This window comes from Salmo salar, chromosome ssa11 (genome assembly GCF_905237065.1).
Source record: "Salmo salar chromosome ssa11, Ssal_v3.1, whole genome shotgun sequence".
NCBI classification, from domain to species: Eukaryota; Metazoa; Chordata; class Actinopteri; order Salmoniformes; family Salmonidae; genus Salmo; species Salmo salar.
The window spans coordinates 44067439-44087749 of NC_059452.1; the positions used below are offsets into that span (position 1 = coordinate 44067439).

General features: G+C 48.0%; 1 protein-coding gene across 27 annotated transcripts in view; it reads left to right on the forward strand.

Moving 5' to 3' along the window:
• LOC106599863 (liprin-alpha-1) overlaps positions 1 to 20311 on the forward strand; it is a 93225-nt gene that overhangs the window by 43734 nt on the left and 29180 nt on the right. For 23 of the 27 annotated variants that reach the window (XR_006757583.1, XR_006757582.1, XM_045689610.1 and 20 more), the window contains exons 6-17: positions 2322 to 2423; positions 2663 to 2884; positions 3327 to 3473; positions 7911 to 8045; positions 15081 to 15164; positions 15471 to 15602; positions 17105 to 17167; positions 17752 to 17834; positions 17983 to 18133; positions 19008 to 19013; positions 19310 to 19536; positions 20028 to 20253. Coding sequence is in view for 25 of the 27 variants with exons in the window: in XM_045689610.1 (XP_045545566.1) it covers positions 2322 to 2423; positions 2663 to 2884; positions 3327 to 3473; positions 7911 to 8045; positions 15081 to 15164; positions 15471 to 15602; positions 17105 to 17167; positions 17752 to 17834; positions 17983 to 18133; positions 19008 to 19013; positions 19310 to 19536; positions 20028 to 20253 (1578 nt within the window). In the remaining 2 variants the exon portion in view is untranslated. The remainder of the gene's footprint in view (positions 1 to 2321; positions 2424 to 2662; positions 2885 to 3326; positions 3474 to 7910; positions 8046 to 15080; positions 15165 to 15470; positions 15603 to 17104; positions 17168 to 17751; positions 17835 to 17982; positions 18134 to 19007; positions 19014 to 19309; positions 19537 to 20027; positions 20254 to 20311) is intronic. The other 4 variants (XM_045689614.1, XM_045689625.1, XM_045689634.1 and 1 more) reach the window with 1 other exon arrangement.

Here is a 20311-nt window from a genome sequence, read left to right on the forward strand (position 1 = left end):
TTGATTAAATGACCCTCCAGTTGATTAAATGACCCTCCAGTTGATTAAATGACCCTCCAGTTGATTAAATGACCCTCCAGTTAGTTAAATGACCCTCCAGTTAGTTAAATGACCCTCCAGTTGGTTAAATGACCCTCCAGTTGATTAAATGACCCTCCAGTTGATTAAATGACCCTCCAGTTGATTAAATGACCCTCCAGTTAGTTAAATGACCCTCCAGTTGATTAAATGACCCTCCAGTTAGTTAAATGACCCTCCAGTTGATTAAATGACCCTCCAGTTGATTAAATGACCCTCCAGTTAGTTAAATGACCCTCCAGTTAGTTAAATGACCCTCCAGTTAGTTAAATGACCCTCCAGTTGATTAAATGACCCTCCAGTTAGTTAAATGACCCTCCAGTTAGTTAAATGACCCTCCAGTTAGTTAAATGACCCTCCAGTTAGTTAAATGACCCTCCAGTTGATTAAATGACCCTCCAGTTAGTTAAATGACCCTCCAGTTAGTTAAATGACCCTCCAGTTGATTAAATGACCCTCCAGTTGATTAAATGACCCTCCAGTTGATTAAATGACCCTCCAGTTAGTTAAATGACCCTCCAGTTAGTTAAATGACCCTCCAGTTAGTTAAATGACCCTCCAGTTAGTTAAATGACCCTCCAGTTAGTTAAATGACCCTCCAGTTAGTTAAATGACCCTCCAGTTAGTTAAATGACCCTCCAGTTGGTTAAATGACCCTCCAGTTAGTTAAATGACCGTTTTGTAATTTGCATGACAATGTCTGTTCCATCTGTGGGATTATAAGATTACATGGAGAACAAGCTAACATTCATAACCGTCACAGCCGTGTGTGTGGCTACATACTAATATCATCATAATACATGGCATTTAACAGACACTTTTATCCAAAGGGACTTAGTCATGCGTGAATATGTTTTACCTACTGGTGGTCCCGGGAATCAAACCCACTATCCTGGAGTTGCAAGCTCCACCGACTGAGCTGTGAAAGAGGGGGGGAGCGTGTCTGCCTGGCAGTGTAGGGATATATGCGTTTGTGTACACAAGTACACAAACACACCAGAGGAGGCTGCTGAGAGGAGGACAGCTCATAATAATGGCTGGAACGGAGAGAATGGCATCAAACACCTGGAAACCATGGAAACAATGTGTTTGATGTATTTGATACCATTCCACTGATTCTGCTCCAGCCATTACCACGAGCCTGTCCTCCCTGATTAGTGTGCATGTGTGTGTTTACTTTTAATGTCAGAGAGGGTCATCTGTATTTGGGGATTTGACAAAGTGGGCTCAATGAATGAGTTAACCTGCTAACTTTGAGAAGCTCTCCGATCTGACTGTGGAGTCCCTTAGGAGGATTTTTAACAGTACTCTGATCTGACTGTGGGGTCCCTTAGGAGGCTTTTTAACAGTACTCTGATCTGACTGTGGGGTCCCTTAGGAGGCTTTTTAACAGTACTCCGATTCGACTGTGGGGTCCCTTAGGAGGATTTTTAACACTACTCTGATCTGACTGTGGGGTCCCTTAGGAGGCTTTTTAACACTACTCCGATTCGACTGTGGGGTCCCTTAGGAGGATTTTTAACAGTACTCTGATCTGACTGTGGGGTCCCTTAGGAGGCTTTTTAACAGTACTCTGATCTGACTGTGGGGTCCCTTAGGAGGCTTTTTAACAGTACTCTGATCTGACTGTGGGGTCCCTTAGGAGGCTTTTTAACACTACTCTGATCTGACTGTGGGGTCCCTTAGGAGGCTTTTTAACACTACTCCGATTCGACTGTGGGGTCCCTTAGGAGGATTTTTAACAGTACTCTGATCTGACTGTGGGGTCCCTTAGGAGGCTTTTTAACAGTACTCTGATCTGACTGTGGGGTCCCTTAGGAGGATTTTTAACAGTACTCTGATCTGACTGTGGGGTCCCTTAGGAGGCTTTTTAACAGTACTCGGATCTGACTGTGGGGTCCCTTAGGAGGCTTTTTAACAGTACTCTGATCTGACTGTGGAGTCCCTTAGGAGGATTTTTAACAGTACTCTGATCTGACTGTGGGGTCCCTTAGGAGGCTTTTTAACAGTACTCGGATCTGACTGTGGGGTCCCTTAGGAGGCTTTTTAACAGTACTCTGATCTGACTGTGGGGTCCCTTAGGAGGCTTTTTAACATGAACCCTTAGTTTCTTCTAATCATTAATGATGTGCTGCTGTTAGTGTCTGGGTTCTGTTGTGCTTTATTGGGTCTTTATTGGTCTTCTTTATTGGTCCAATCAAATCTCCCCTTTGGGATATTAATAAAATACTATCTTCTCCTAGATGTCCTATCTGAGAGAGCAGAATATCCAGAAGAGGTCGCTAGGCGATGGAATGGAAGGGCTCAACCACAACTCTGAAAACACCCCAAGCACAAATGGCAAGGTAGGAAACCTTTTATCCAGAGAGACTTAGTCAGTGCATTTAAATAAGGAAGATAAGACAACCACAAGCCTCGTAGGCCGTGCCCTGCAGCATTTAATATCTAGTGTCCTCCTCTCCCAACTAGAGGTCGTCAGACGGCTCTCTGAGCCAGGAGGAGGACCAGGGGAAGGGTCAGGGGTTATAGGTCATGTCCTAGTTGTTTCTATCTTTAAGAAACCTAAACACTGACTTGTCTGTAGAGGTCGTCTGACGGCTCTCTGAGCCAGGAGGAGGACCAGGGGAAGGTGGGAGAGCTGCAGGAGATGGTGGCGAGACAGACGTCAGACCTGGGGCAGATGATGGAGCGCATGGCAGCCATGACGGGACGCGTCAGCGAGCTGGAGGAGGACCTGGACACGGCACGCAAGGACCTCCTCAAGAGTGAAGACGTGAACACACGCCTGCAGAGAGACATACGAGAGGTACGTACTGGATGTTAACGTTACTAACACGCCTGCAGAGAGACATACGAGAGGTACGTACTGGATGTTAACGTTACTAACACGCCTGCAGAGAGACATACGAGAGGTACGTACTGGATGTTAACGTTACTAACACGCCTGCAGAGAGACATACGAGAGGTACGTACTGGATGTTAACGTTACTAACACGCCTGCAGAGAGACATACGAGAGGTACGTACTGGATGTTAACGTTACTAACACGCCTGCAGAGAGACATACGAGAGGTACGTACTGGATGTTAACGTTACTAACACGTGTGTGTGTGTGTGTGTGTGTGTGTGTGTGTGTGTGTGTGTGTGTGTGTGTGTGTGTGTGTGTGTGTGTGTGTGTGTGTGTGTGTGTGTGTGTGTGTGTGTGTGTGTGTGTGTGTGTGCTAAACGTATCCGTCTCTCTCCGTATAGTCTATGGCCCAGAAGGAGGACATAGAGGAGCGTATCGTCACCCTGGAGAAGAGGTACTTGGCAGCGCAGCGAGAGGCCACCTCCGTACATGACCTCAACGACAAGCTGGAGAACGAAGTGGCCAACAAGGAGTCCCTGTTCCGACAGGTCAGTACACACACACACCAATCGAACCAACAGCAAGATCGGAGCAGTCAATACTGTACAGAGACTATACACCAGTAAGGAAGCCTACAGTATCTCACATCTATAACCCACCAGTAAGGAAGCCTACAGTATCTCACATCTATAACCCGCCAGTAAGGAAGCCTACAGTATCTCACATCTATAACCCACCAGTAAGGAAGCCTACAGTATCTCACATCTATAACCCACCAGTAAGGAAGCCTACAGTATCTCACATCTATAACCCACCAGTAAGGAAGCCTACAGTATCTCACATCTATAACCCACCAGTAAGGAAGCCTACAGTATCTCACATCTATAACCCGCCAGTAAGGAAGCCTACAGTATCTCACATCTATAACCCACCAGTAAGGAAGCCTACAGTATCTCACATCTATAACCCACCAGTAAGGAAGCCTACAGTATCTCACATCTATAACCCACCAGTAAGGAAGCCTACAGTATCTCACATCTATAACCCACCAGTATGGAAGCCTACAGTATCTCACATCTATAACCCACCAGTATGGAAGCCTACAGTATCTCACATCTATAACCCACCAGTAAGGAAGCCTACAGTATCTCACATCTATAACCCACCAGTAAGGAAGTCTACAGTATCTCACATCTATAACCCACCAGTATGGAAGCCTACAGTATCTCACATCTATAACCCACCAGTATGGAAGCCTACAGTATCTCACATCTATAACCCACCAGTAAGGAAGCCTACAGTATCTCACATCTATAACCCACCAGTAAGGAAGCCTACAGTATCTCACATCTATAACCCACCAGTAAGGAAGCCTACAGTATCTCACATCTATAACCCACCAGTATGGAAGCCTACAGTATCTCACATCTATAACCCACCAGTAAGGAAGCCTACAGTATCTCACATCTATAACCCACCAGTAAGGAAGCCTACAGTATCTCACATCTATAACCCACCAGTAAGGAAGCCTACAGTATCTCACATCTATAACCCACCAGTAAGGAAGCCTACAGTATCTCACATCTATAACCCACCAGTAAGGAAGCCTACAGTATCTCACATCTATAACCCACCAGTATGGAAGCCTACAGTATCTCACATCTATAACCCACCAGTAAGGAAGCCTACAGTATCTCACATCTATAACCCACCAGTATGGAAGCCTACAGTATCTCACATCTATAACCCACCAGTAAGGAAGCCTACAGTATCTCACATCTATAACCCACCAGTAAGGAAGCCTACAGTATCTCACATCTATAACCCACCAGTAAGGAAGCCTACAGTATCTCACATCTATAACCCACCAGTAAGGAAGCCTACAGTATCTCACATCTATAACCCACCAGTAAGGAAGCCTACAGTATCTCACATCTATAACCCACCAGTAAGGAAGCCTACAGTATCTCACATCTATAACCCACCAGTATGGAAGCCTACAGTATCTCACATCTATAACCCACCAGTAAGGAAGCCTACAGTATCTCACATCTATAACCCACCAGTAAGGAAGCCTACAGTATCTCACATCTATAACCCACCAGTAAGGAAGCCTACAGTATCTCACATCTATAACCCACCAGTAAGGAAGCCTACAGTATCTCACATCTATAACCCACCAGTATGGAAGCCTACAGTTGGGTTTTTCCTGTGTGTGTGTGTGTGTGTGTGTGTGTGTGTGTGTTTTTTGAGGATTTGTGTATTTGGGGGGTTAGTGTGATTGTCGGCTCTTTCCGGCAGCAGGAAGAGCCTGCGGGGTCCTGTACCCCTTCTCGTGCATTCACAGACTGCCCAACGCAGCAGGCACTGAATCAGACGCCTCAGACACATTCACTTCTCTCTCTGTTTTCTCTCTGGTCTGCCTGCTCTTCTCTTGTATGTCCTCTTCCCCTCCTTCTGTTTTCTTTCTTGCCTCGATCTCTCTTCTCTTGTATGATCTCTTCTCTCTTTTTCTAATCTCTATTGGTGGTTTCTCTTTTAGTCTGGGCCTCCATGCTGCCAGAACTGGGCCAGCACGCTGCTGGAGGGGAGAGAAGAAGAGGGGGGAGACAGCTAACAGAGAAAATAGCTAGCCTTGTTTTAGCAGTGAGATTACATCCAGATTGGAGTTTGTTTTTCAAGTCATCCCCCAGGCCAACAAGACAGTACCTAAACACTGTGTATCAGACACCAGGCCAACAAGACGGTACCTAAACACTGTGTATCATCCCCCAGGCCAACAAGACGGTACCTAAACACTGTGTATCATCCCCCAGGCCAACAAGACGGTACCTAAACACTGTGTATCAGACACCAGGCCAACAAGACAGTACCTAAACACTGTGTATCATCCCCCAGGCCAACAAGACAGTACCTAAACACTGTGTATCAGACACCAGGCCAACAAGACGGTACCTAAACACTGTGTATCATCCCCCAGGCCAACAAGACGGTACCTAAACACTGTGTATCATCCCCCAGGCCAACAAGACCGTACCAAAACACTGTGTATCATCCCCCAGGCCAACAAGACGGTACCTAAACACTGTGTATCAGACACCAGGCCAACAAGACGGTACCTAAACACTGTGTATCAGACACCAGGCCAACAAGACGGTACCTAAACACTGTGTATCAGACACCAGGCCAACAAGACAGTACCTAAACACTGTGTATCATCCCCCAGGCCAACAAGACGGTACCTAAACACTGTGTATCATCCCCCAGGCCAACAAGACAGTACCTAAACACTGTGTATCATCCCCCAGGCCAACAAGACGGTACCTAAACACTGTGTATCATCCCCCAGGCCAACAAGACGGTACCTAAACACTGTGTATCATCCCCAGGCCAACAAGACGGTACCTAAACACTGTGTATCATCCCCCAGGCCAACAAGACAGTACCTAAACACTGTGTATCAGACACCAGGCCAACAAGACGGTACCTAAACACTGTGTATCATCCCCCAGGCCAACAAGACGGTACCTAAACACTGTGTATCAGACACCAGGCCAACAAGACGGTACCTAAACACTGTGTATCAGACACCAGGCCAACAAGACAGTACCTAAACACTGTGTATCAGACACCAGGCCAACAAGACGGTACCTAAACACTGTGTATCAGACACCAGGCCAACAAGACAGTACCTAAACACTGTGTATCAGACACCAGGCCAACAAGACGGTACCTAAACACTGTGTATCAGACACCAGGCCAACAAGACGGTACCTAAACACTGTGTATCAGACACCATTTGGAGATGAGATGTTTACTGATATGTCTTATTCTAAAGTGGTCAGAATCAGATAGGCTGCGTTTACACAGGGGGTCTTGTTCTGATATTGTGGTCTGCCTGTTCCCATGATTAATGTATTGATCTCCAGACGGAGGAGAGGAACCGTTGTAATGTATTGATTAATATGACTGATGGTGTTTGATCTCCAGACAGAGGAACGGAACCGTTGTAATGTATTGATTAATATGACTGATTAATGTATTGATCTCCAGACAGAGGAGAGGAACCGTTGTAATGTATTGATTAATATGACTGATGGTGTTTGATCTCCAGACAGAGGAGAGGAACCGTTGTAATGTATTGATTAATATGACTGATTAATGTATTGATCTCCAGACAGAGGAGAGGAACCGTTGTAATGTATTGATTAATATGACTGATTAATGTATTGATCTCCAGACAGAGGAGAGGAACCGTTGTAATGTATTGATTAATATGACTGATGGTGTTTGATCTCCAGACAGAGGAGAGGAACCGTTGTAATGTATTGATTAATATGACTGATTAATGTATTGATCTCCAGACAGAGGAGAGGAACCGTTGTAATGTATTGATTAATATGACTGATTAATGTATTGATCTCCAGACAGAGGAGAGGAACCGTTGTAATGTATTGATTAATATGACTGATTAATGTATTGATCTCCAGACAGAGGAGAGGAACCGTTGTAATGTATTGATTAATATGACTGATTAATGTATTGATCTCCAGACAGAGGAGAGGAACCGTTGTAATGTATTGATTAATATGACTGATGGTGTTTGATCTCCAGACAGAGGAGAGGAACCGTTGTAATGTATTGATTAATATGACTGATTAATGTATTGATCTCCAGACAGAGGAGAGGGACCGTTGTAATGTATTGATTAATATGACTGATGGTGTTTGATCTCCAGACAGAGGAGAGGAACCGTTGTAATGTATTGATTAATATGACTGATTAATGTATTGATCTCCAGACAGAGGAGAGGAACCGTTGTAATGTATTGATTAATATGACTGATGGTGTTTGATCTCCAGACAGATGAGAGGAACCGTTGTAATGTATTGATTAATATGACTGAATGTATTGATCTCCAGACAGAGGAGAGGAACCGTTGTAATGTATTGATTAATATGACTGATTAATGTATTGATCTCCAGACAGAGGAGAGGAACAGGCAGCTGCAGGAGCGTTTAGAGCTGGCCGAGCAGAAGCTGCAGCAGACCATCAGGAAGGCGGAGACTCTGCCCGAGGTGGAGGCGGAGCTAGCCCAGAGGGTGGCGGCCCTCACCAAGGTCAGTCCCGCCTCCACGCCGTCAAACATGCCTCCTGAGAGAGACTCCTCTCCATTTCTCATCCTTTCCGTGTGTGTGTGTGTGTGTGTGTGTGTGTGTGTGTGTGTGTGTGTGTGTGTGTGTGTGTGTGTGTGTGTGTGTGTGTGTGTGTGTACTTCGTTCCTCTGACTTTCTCACTCATCATTATTTAGGATTCATTCATGATTATCCATAATCGTGGCAGCATCCACATTTAATATAGAAATGTTTAGAAACCTCTTCTGTTCCTATTTACAATACAAGTGACACAATATGTAGTTCACAATTCAGTTTCTATTGGGGCAAAAACGTAATCTGAAACACTACCTTAAACAAATGTAAAATGCATCCAACAAGTTTGTAGAGTCACCAGCTCGATGTTTTAATTGTGTGCTAGGAATATGGGACCAAATACTAACCTTTGGACTACTTTAGTACACTAGAAGGGAATTTGTGAAAATACTTATGGAAGAAAAAAAACCATTCAAATGGTGGCGACTGTATACAGTGCATTCAGAAGGTATTCAGATGGTGGCGACTGTATACAGCGCATTCAGAAGGTATCCAGATGGTGGCGACTGTATACAGCGCATTCAGAAGGTATCCAGATGGTGGCGACTGTATACAGTGCATTCAGAAGGTATTCAGATGGTGGCGACTGTATACAGTGCATTCAGAAGGTATTCAGATGGTGGCGACTGTATACAGTGCATTCAGAAGGTATCCAGATGGTGGCGACTGTATACAGTGCATTCAGAAGGTATCCAGATGGTGGCGACTGTATACAGTGCATTCAGAAGGTATTCAGATGGTGGCGACTGTATACAGTGCATTCAGAAGGTATCCAGATGGTGGCGACTGTATACAGTGCATTCAGAAGGTATCCAGATGGTGGCGACTGTATACAGTGCATTCAGAAGGTATTCAGATGGTGGCGACTGTATACAGTGCATTCAGAAGGTATCCAGATGGTGGCGACTGTATACAGCGCATTCAGAAGGTATTCAGATGGTGGCGACTGTATACAGTGCATTCAGAAGGTATCCAGATGGTGGCGACTGTATACAGTGCATTCAGAAGGTATCCAGACCCATTGACTTTTTCCACATTTTGTTACGTTACAACCTTATTCTAAAATTGATAAAAAATATTTTTACCCCTGATCAATCTACACACAATACCCCATAATGACGAAGCGGAAACTGTTTTTATTTTATTTGATTTATGCAAATGTATAAAAACATAATTCATAAAATACCTTATTCAGACCCTTTGCTATGAGACTTGAAATTGAGCTCCGGTGCATCCTGTTTCCATTGAACATCCTTGAGATGTTTCTACAACTTGATTGGAGTCCACCTGTGGTAAATTCAATTGATTGGACATGATTTGGAAAGACACACACCTGTCTATATAAGGTCCCACAGTTGACAGTGCATGTCAGAGCAATAACCAAGCCATGATGTCAAAGGAATTGTCCGTAGAGCTCCGAGACAGGATTGTGTCGAGGCACAGATCTGGGGAAGGATACCAAAAAATATCTCTCTCCCACTCCTCTCTTTCCTCTCTTCCTTTTAACTCTTTAAGAGGCAGAGATTTCAGTGTAGAACCTGTCACTGCCACACCACCCAGCTACCTCCACCTAACCACCCAGCTACCTCCACCTAACCACCCAGCTACCTCCACCTAACCACCCAGCTACCTCCACCTAACCACCCAGCTACCTCCACCCAACCACCCAGCTACCTCCACCCAACCACCCAGCTACCTCCAACCAACCACCCAGCTACCTCCACCCAGCTACCTCCACCCAACCACCCAGCTACCTCCAACCAACCACCCAGCTACCTCCACCCAGCTACCTCCACCTAACCACCCAGCTACCTCCACCCAACCACCCAGCTACCACCACCCAGCTACCTCCACCCAACCACCCAGCTACCTCCACCCAACCACCCAGCTACCTCCACCCAACCACCCAGCTACCTCCACCCAACCACCCAGCTACCACCACCCAGCTACCTCCACCCAACCACCCAGCTACCTCCACCCAACCACCCAGCTACCTCCACCCAACCACCTAACCACCCAGCTACCTCCACCCAGCTACCTCTACCTAACCACCCAGCTACCTCTACCTAACCACCCAGCTACCTCCACCCAGCTACCTCCACCACATATCTTCCTCCAGTCTCTTGTTATTGACATTAAGTCCTGTCTAGTAATCTCTGCTGAAGTCCTGTCTGTCAGTCCGCGGTCTTTAGTCCTGTCTGTCGGTCCGCGGTCTTTAGTCCTGTCGGCCGGTCCGCGGTCTTTAGTCCTGTCGGCCGGTCCGCGGTCTTTAGTCCTGTCGGCCGGTCCGCGGTCTTTAGTCCTGTCGGCCGGTCCGCGGTCTTTAGTCCTGTCGGCCGGTCCGCGGTCGTTAGTCCTGTCGGCCGGTCCGCGGTCGTTAGTTCTGTCGGCCGGTCCGCGGTCGTTAGTCCTGTCGGCCGGTCCGCGGTCGTTAGTCCTGTCGGCCGGTCCGCGGTCGTTAGTCCTGTCGGCGGTCCGCGGTCGTTAGTCCTGTCGGCCGGTCCGCGGTCGTTAGTCCTGTCGGCCGGGTCCGCGGTCGTTAGTCCTGTCGGCAGGTCCGCGGTCTTTAGTCCTGTCGGCCGGTCCGCTGGTCGTTAGTCCTGTCGGCCGGGTCCGCGTGTCGTTAGTCCTGTCGGCCGGTCCGCGGTCGTTAGTCCTGTCGGCCGGTCCGCGGTCGTTAGTCCTGTCGGCCGGTCCGCGGTCTTTAGTCCTGTCGGCCGGTCCGCGGTCTTTAGTCCTGTCGGCCGGTCCGCGGTCGTTAGTCCTGTCGGCCGGTCCGCGGTCGTTAGTCCTGTCGGCCGGTCCGCGGTCGTTAGTCCTGTCGGCCGGTCCGCGGTCGTTAGTCCTGTCGGCCGGTCCGCGGTCGTTAGTCCTGTCGGCCGGTCCGCGGTCTTTAGTCCTGTCGGCCGGTCCGCGGTCTTTAGTCCTGTCGGCCGGTCCGCGGTCTTTAGTCCTGTCGGCCGGTCCGCGGTCTTTAGCTGCATTAACCTCCCTGGGCAAGGTGGGACGCTTGCGCGAAATACAAATATCTCATAAATGTTATAACTTCAATTTCTCAAACATATGACTATTTTACACCATTTTAAAGACAAGACTCTCGTTAATCTAACCACACTGTCCGATTTCAAAAAGGCTTTACAGCGAAAGCAAAACATTAGATTATGTCAGGAGAGTACCCTGCCAAAAATAATCACACAGCCATTTTCAAAGCAAGCATATATGTCACAAAAACCAAAACCACAGCTAAATGCAGCATTAACCTTTGATGATCTTCATCAGATGACACTCCTAGGACATTATGTTATACAATACATGCATGTTTTGTTCAATCAAGTTCATTTTTATATCAAAAAACAGCTTTTTACATTAGCATGTGATGTTCAGAACTAGCATACCCACCGCAAACTTCAGGTGAATTTACTTAATTACTCACGATTAACGTTCACAAAATACATAACAATTATTTTAAGAATTATACATACAGAACTCCTTTATGCAAGCACGGTGTCAGATTTTAAAATAGCTTTTCGTCGAAAGCACATTTTGCAATATTCTGAGTAGATAGCCCGGCCATCACGGCTAGTTAATTTGACACCCACCAAGTTTGGCCCTCACCAAACTCCGATTTACTATAAGAAAAATTGGATTACCTTTGCTGTTCTTCGTCAGAATGCACTCCCAGGACTTCTACTTCAACAACAAATGTTGTTTTGGTTTGAAATAATCCATAGTTATATCCAAATACCTCCGTTTTGTTCGTGCGTTCAGGTCAGTATCCGAAGGCATCCGAAGGCGAGCGCATTTCGTGACAAAAAATGTCCAAATATTCCATTACCGTACTTTGAAGCATGTCAAACGCTGTTTAAAATCAATTTTTATGCGATTTTTCTTGTTAAATAGCGATAATATTCCAGCCGGGCGACGTTGTATTCGTTCAAAGACTGAAAGAAAAACATGGAGTCCTCTCGTGGACGCGCACTCCAGTGTCATTGTTCCCTGCCTGACCACTCACAAAAACTCCTGCTGTTTTTCGCCCAGAGACTGCAGAGATGTCATTCCACTTTCTGGCGCCTTCTGAGAGCCAATGGAAGCCTTAGAAAATGTCACGTTACAGCAGAGATGCTGTAATTTTGATAGAGATGCCACAGAAGGATAACAAATTGTCAGACAGGGCACTTCCTATATAGAATCTTCTCAGGTTTTGGCCTGCCATATGAGTTCTGTTATACTCACAGACACCATTCAAACAGTTTTAGAAACTTTAGAGTGTTTTCTATCCAAATCTACTAATTATATGCATATTCTCGTTTCTGGGCAAGAGTAGTAACCAGTTTAAATCGGGTACCTTTTTTATCCGGCCGTGCAAATACTGCCCCCTAGCCCCAACAGGTTAAAACTCTATTCCCTCTTGTCCTAAAGTACTTCCTGCTCTCTCTCTCGCTCTCACTTTCTCTCTCATCTCTCACACTGTCGTCTTCTCCTCTCTGTTTCTTGTTTGGTCTGTCCTCAACCTTTACCTCCCCCTCCTCCCCAACCCCCCTAGCCTGACGCCTCGGGCTCTAAGGACGCCAAGACACAGAGGAAGGTAGACTGGCTACAATCACCCCTAAACCTCCCCCAATACCCTCACACCCCAGCCCCATCTCTTACCCCTGCCCAGTGGTCTAACTCTGCCTGCTTAGCTTGGCACTGCTGATCTATGTTTAAAGTGTATTTCTGTGCACAACTCCCCTCCCCCAACCGCTAAAAATAGTTTATGATGTAACACAAACAGGAAGTGCTACTTAATTTGCTCAGAGGGTCTAGGACCCCCCCCCCCCCCCATACCAGAGTTTTAGAATGGTGCCCGGACACTGAGACAGCTTTCTCCGGCAGAATAGAGTTTTCCAAACTCGTGCTGACATTTTTATTCACTTTTTATTTGAATGTTCAAATGTTCTTGGTTACATTGGGTCACCCCGCACTGGATTGCTACAGTATACTTCCCTTTAGCCAGTTACTCTCTCCCCTTTCCACAACTGGGAACACTTATCTCCCTCACTAGCTTTAAGCACCAGCTGTCAGAGCAGCTCACTGATCACTGCACCTGTACATAGCCCATCTATAATTTAGCCCAAACAACTACCCCTCCTGTATTTATTTATTTATTTTGCTCCTTTGCACCCCATTATTTCTATTTCTACTTTGCACTTTCTTCCACTACAAATCTACCATTCCAGTGTTTTACATGCTATATTGTATTTACTTTGCCACCATGGCCTTTTTTTGCCTTTACCTCCCATCTCACCTCATTTGCTCACATTGTATATTGACTTATTTTTCTTCTGTATTATTGACTGTATGTTTGTTTTACTCCATGTGTAACTCTGTTGTATGTGTCGAACTGCTTTGCTTTATTTTGGCCAGGTCGCAATTGTAAATGAGAACTTGTTCTCAACTTGCCTACCTGGTTAAATAAAGGTGAAATATATAAACTTTGTCTAAGCACATTAGAGCCATTAACATGAACAGTTTCCCCTTCTTTCCCCCGCAGATCCCCTTGTTTCTAGTCTGTATTCTGTCTGGAATGTTTTCATGGTGCTTTTATGGGGCTTGGCTGTACTGCTCTGTGTCCCTCTCCCCTGTCCCCTGTCTCTGCTGGTGCATGGCTGCTTCTTGCTGGCTGTACTGATGTGTCCCTGTCCCCTGTCTCTGCTGGTGCATGGCTGCTTCTTGCTGGCTGTACTGATGTGTCCCTGTCCCCTGTCTCTGCTGGTGCATGGCTGCTTCTTGCTGGCTGTACTGATGTGTCCCTGTCCCCTGTCTCTGCTGGTGCATGGCTGCTTCTTGCTGGCTGTACTGATGTGTCCCTGTCCCCTGTCTATGCTGGTGCATGGCTGCTTCTTGCTGGCTGTACTGATGTGTCCCTGTCCCCTGTCTCTGCTGGTGCATGGCTGCTTCTTGCTGGCTGTACTGATGTGTCCCTGTCCCCTGTCTATGCTGGTGCATGGCTGCTACTGGCTGGCTGTACTGATGTGTCCCTGTCCCCTGTCTATGCTGGTGCATGGCTGCTTCTTGCTGGCTGTACTGATGTGTCCCTGTCCCCTGTCTATGCTGGTGCATGGCTGCTTCTTGCTGGCTGTACTGATGTGTCCCTGTCCCCTGTCTCTGCTGGTGCATGGCTGCTACTGGCTGGCTGTACTGATGTGTCCCTGTCCCCTGTCTCTGCTGGTGCATGGCTGCTTCTTGCTGGCTGTACTGATGTGTCCCTGTCCCCTGTCTCTGCTGGTGCATGGCTGCTACTGGCTGGCTGTACTGATGTGTCCCTGTCCCCTGTCTCTGCTGGTGCATGGCTGCTTCTTGCTGGCTGTACTGATGTGTCCCTGTCCCCTGTCTCTGCTGGTGCATGGCTGCTACTGGCTGGCTGTACTGATGTGTCCCTGTCCCCTGTCTCTGCTGGTGCATGGCTGCTTCTTGCTGGCTGTACTGATGTGTCCCTGTCCCCTGTCTCTGCTGGTGCATGGCTGCTACTGGCTGGCTGTACTGATGTGTCCCTGTCCCCTGTCTCTGCTGGTGCATGGCTGCTTCTTGCTGGCTGTACTGATGTGTCCCTGTCCCCTGTCTCTGCTGGTGCATGGCTGCTACTGGCTGGCTGTAGTTGGTTGATGTCTGGTTCTTGGTGCTGGTGTTTGTGGGTAGATGGGCGCCTCAACCCCCCCATAACCCCTAACATGAACCTATATGGTACTAAGCCTCTGACTGGGCCTTTTCAGTTCCATTCTTCTCCAGGATCATTTGTATTGATCTGAAAGAAGCTACACACCTAGCCAGCCCTCTTCAACTTCTCCAGTCCTCTTACACCGACCCAGCCCTCTCACATCTGTACAAATTCCTAAAGGGTAGAGCTTAGGGAATGTTTTTTTTGTTGCATGGATGATGAGGTGTTTGACTCTGTCTGTCCTGCAGGCGGAGGAGCGTCATGGCAACGTGGAGGAGAGGGTGAGGCAGATGGAGGCTCAGCTGGAGGAGAAGAACCAGGAACTGCTCAGGGTGAGACAGATGGGGTCAAAGGTCATCTGGCTGGCAGTCAGTCAGTCTGTGTTGTTGGACAGAAGTTGGTGAATGTTTACAGATGTGGTCGTTGGACTGTCTGATTTTAGAATTGTACTTTCATTGTAGACAATATATTCATTCTCATTCAAATAAGTCATTGAAGATTTGACCTCATACAACCTAAAGATCCATGCATGAACAGAAAATGGAAAGAAAACAATGAGAATGTGTGTTGTGAAATGTTTCATAAAGGAACCGGTAGGTTTCTCTGCTCTGATTAGTGTGTTTGTTTGTGTTGTGAAGGCGCGCCAGAGGGAGAAGATGAACGAGGAGCACAACAGGCGTCTGTCGGAGACGGTGGACAAGCTGCTGTCAGAGTCCAATGAGAGGCTACAGCTTCACCTCAAAGAGAGGATGTCTGCCCTAGAGGACAAGGTGGGTGGGTTAGGATACAGCTTCACCTCAAAGAGAGGATGTCTGCCCTAGAGGACAAGGTGGGTGGGTTAGGATACAGCTTCACCTCAAAGAGAGGATGTCTGCCCTAGAGGACAAGGTGGGTGGGTTAGGATACAGCTTCACCTCAAAGAGAGGATGTCTGCCCTAGAGGACAAGGTGGGTGGGTTAGGATACAGCTTCACCTCAAAGAGAGGATGTCTGCCCTAGAGGACAAGGTGGGTGGGTTAGGATACAGCTTCACCTCAAAGAGAGGATGTCTGCCCTAGAGGACAAGGTGGGTGGGTTAGGATACAGCTTCACCTCAAGGAGAGGATGTCTGCCCAAGAGGACAAGGTGGGTGGGACATGCTAAATGGCATGTCATTTTATCCATACCTCTGTAGCTGAAACAATCTGGGACAATGTTGTGGTCATTATCTATAGCTGAACGAAGCTGGGACAATGCTGTGGTCATTATCTATAGCTGAACCAAGCTGGGACAATGCTGTGGTCATTATCTATAGATGAACCAATCTGGGACAATGCTGTGGTCATTATCTATAGCTGAACCAATCTGGGACAATGCTGTGGTCATTATCTATAGCTGAACCAAGCTGGGACAATGCTGTGGTCATTATCTATAGCTGAACCAAGCTGGGACAATGCTGTGGTCATTATCTATAGATGAACCAATCTGGGACAATGTTGTGGTCATTATCTATAGCTGAACCAAGCTGGGACAATGCTGTGGTCATTATCTATAGATGAACCAATCTGGGACAAGGCTGTGGTCATTATCTATAGATGAACCAATCTGGGACAATGCTGTGGTCATTATCTATAGCTGAACCAAGCTGGGACAATGCTGTGGTCATTATCTATAGCTGAACCAAGCTGGGACAATGCTGTGGTCATTATCTATAGATGAACCAATCTGGGACAATGCTGTGGTCATTATCTATAGATGAACCAATCTGGGACAAGGCTGTGGTCATTATCTATAGATGAACCAATCTGGGACAAGGCTGTGGTCATTATCTATAGATGAACCAATCTGGGACAAGGCTGTGGTCATTATCTATAGATGAACCAATCTGGGACAATGCTGTGGTCATTATCTATAGATGAACCAATCTGGGACAATGCTGTGGTCATTATCTATAGATGAACCAATCTGGGACAAGGCTGTGGTCATTATCTATAGATGAACCAATCTGGGACAAGGCTGTGGTCATTATCTATAGATGAACCAATCTGGGACAATGCTGTGGTCATTATCTATAGATGAACCAATCTGGGACAATGCTGTGGTCATTATCTATAGATGAACCAATCTGGGACAAGGCTGTGGTCATTATCTATAGATGAACCAAGCTGGGACAATGCTGTGGTCATTATCTATAGCTGAACCAATCTGGGACAAGGCTGTGGTCATTATCTATAGATGAACCAATCTGGGACAATGCTGTGGTCATTATCTATGTTCTGTCTCTCCTCCACCAGAACGGCCTCATCAGAGATCTGGAGCACAGTAAGAAGCTGGTTGAGGAAGCACACCATGAGAAGGTAAGGATTGTTGACTCTGGCTGCTCACTCCTCTGAACAACTGGAGAGTTGTCATCGCTGTGTTTGGATTCTCATTGCCAATGACACCCCTCATGTCTGTCTTTCTCCCCTCCTCTCCCCCTCTCTTCCTACCCCCTCCTCTCCCTCCCCCTCCCCTCTCCCCCTCCTTCCCTCTTCCTACCCCTCCTTCCCTTTTCCTATACCTTCCTCTCACCCTCCTTCCCTCTCTTCCTCTCCCCCTCCTTCCCTCTCTTCCTCCCCCTCCTCTCTCCCTCCCTCTCCCCCTCCTTCCCTCTCTTCCTCCCCCTCCTCTCTCCCTCCCTCTCCCCCTCCTTCCCTCTCTTCCTCCCCCCTCCTCTCTCCCTCCCTCTCCCCCTCCTTCCCTCTCTTCCTCCCCCTCCTCTCTCCCTCCCTCTCCCCTCCTCTCTCCCCTCCTCTCCCCCTCCTTCCCTCTCTTCCTCCCCCTCCTCTCCCCCTCCTTCCCTCTTCCTCCTCCCTCCTCTCCCCCTCCTTCCCTCTCTTCCTCCCCCCTCCTCTCCCCCTCCTTCGCTCTCTTCCTACCCCCTCCTCTCTCCCTCCTTCAGGAGCAGCTATTGATCCAGATTGAGACAATGCGGGCGGAGAACGAGCAAGGCAGGAACAGGAGCAACTCACTGCTGCACCATGGGTAAAATAATCAGCTTTCTCATTGGCTGCCCTGGACTCTGGCCCACACATGATTGGCCCGTGCTCTGGCCTCTCTGTCCACCTCTTTTCTCTGTGATTGATCTATTTTGTGTGTGTGTGTGTGTGTGTGTGTGTGTGTGTGCTCTCAGGCGGTCTCACCAAGGCAGCACCCCAGACTTCAGGTACCCGGTGTCGGCCTCCTCCATGATGGACAGCCACTCGGACCACTACGGCAGCGCGCTGGTGCTGAGGAGGCCCCAGAAGGGGCGTCTCGCCGCGCTACGGGATGAACCCTCCAAGGTGAACCCCCGCAGCCCTGTCTGTCCTAGTGAGGGACAGTTTAAATGCAATATTGGCAGCTGGTGTCTGTCTGTCTGGTGGACCTAGATACTGATGTTCCAGATCATTCAGCTCAGATATCTATTGTCTGTGTTGAAGTCATCTCCGGCCCACAAACTGTTCTCTCCCTCCTTCCTTCCCTCTCTCATTTGTTCTGTATCTGATGATGTTCTCTCTCTCTCCCTCCTTCCCTCTCTCATTTGTTCTGTATCTGATGATGTTCTCTCTCTCTCTCCCTCCCTCCTTCCCTCTCTCATTTGTTCTGTATCTGATGATGTTCTCTCTCTCTCCCTCCTTCCCTCTCTCATTTGTTCTGTATCTGATGATGTTCTCTCTCTCCCTCCTTCCCTCTCTCATTTGTTCTGTATCTGATGGTGTTCTCTCTCTCTCTCCCTCCTTCCCTCTCTCATTTGTTCTGTATCTGATGATGTTCTCTCTCTCCCTCCTTCCCTCTCTCATTTGTTCTGTATCTGATGGTGTTCTCTCTCTCCCTCCTTCCCTCTCTCATTTGTTCTGTATCTGATGATGTTCTCTCTCTCTCCCTCCTTCCCTCTCTCATTTGTTCTGTATCTGATGATGTTCTCTCTCCCTCCCTCCTTCCCTCTCTCATTTGTTCTGTATCTGATGGTGTTCTCTCTCTCTCTCCCTCCTTCCCTCTCTCATTTGTTCTGTATCTGATGATGTTCTCTCTCTCCCTCCTTCCCTCTCTCATTTGTTCTGTATCTGATGGTGTTCTCTCTCTCTCTCCCTCCTTCCCTCTCTCATTTGTTCTGTATCTGATGATGTTCTCTCTCTCTCTCTCTCTCTCTCTCTCTGCTTCCTCTCTGGACATCAGAGACATGTAAGTCAGAGTGAAGACAACCATAATAATGATGATGATGATGATGATGATGATGATGATGGAGAGGTTGATTTGATAGTGTTGGTCTGTAGTTATTGCTGTGGAGTGTTTTACAGAGCCTGGCTTAAAGGTATTCTGGACCGTTCGATACGGTTAGACTAACTTTCTCTGTAACTTTTCCTTCCTCTCACTCCATCCCCTTTCTCTCCCTCCCACTTTCCCCCCCTTTCTCGCTCTCCCTCCCTCCCTCCTACATTGTCTTATTTTCCTCTCTTCCCACCCCCCTCTCTCCTCAGGTCCAGACTCTGAATGAACAGGAGTGGGAGCGTGTGCAGCAGGCTAATGTTCTGGCCAACGTTGCTCAGGCGTTTGAGTCTGACCTGGACACGTCAGACCTGGAGGACGATGAGCGCGAGACCATGTTCAGCTCAGTGGACCTGCTGTCCCCTGCCGGCCAGGCCGACGCTCAGACCCTGGCCCTCATGCTGCAGGAGCAGCTGGACGCCATCAACAACGAGATCAGGTACACACACACCCCTACCATCAGCATATTGGACGTATTTCAACATCACTCTGGAGATGTCATTCTAGTAATCTGATGAGAAACATTTTCCCTTTTTCATTTTAGAGAAAACAAGGAGATGCTAACACTAACATCTCTCGCTCTCCCTCTCCTCGCTCTCCCTCTCCTCGCTCTCCCTCTCCTCACTCTCCCTCTCCTCGCTCTCCCTCTCCTCGCTCTCCCTCTCCTCGCTCTCCCTCTCCTCGCTCTCCCTCTCCTCGCTCTCCCTCCTCTCGCTCTCCCTCTCCTCGCTCTCCCTCTCCTCGCTCTCCCTCTCCTCGCTCTCCCTCTCCTCGCTCTCCCTCTCCTCTCTCTCGTCTCTCCTCTCTCCCCCGTCTCGTATCTCCTTCGTCTCGTCTCTCCTCCGTCTCGCTCTCCTCCCCCTCGTCCCTCCTACTCCTCCCCCGTCTCTCCTCTCCCTTCTCTCTCTCCTCACCCCCACCCCCCTCCAGGATGATTCAGGAGGAGAAGGAGAACACAGCCATGCTGGCAGAGGAGATCGAGAGCCGTGTGGGCAGTGGGGACAGCCTGGGGGGCAGCCGCTTCCGCTCCATGAGCTCCATCCCCCCCTCCTCCATGGGGGGCTCGTCGCCCCCCGGCTCAGGCTCCTCCACCCCACGACGCATCCCCAACCGCAGCCCCAACCGAGAGGTGGACCGCATGGGAGTCATGACCCTGGTGAGAGAGAGACCTATGCCCTTGTGGAGATCTGAGAGATTTGATTGGTGGAAGTTCC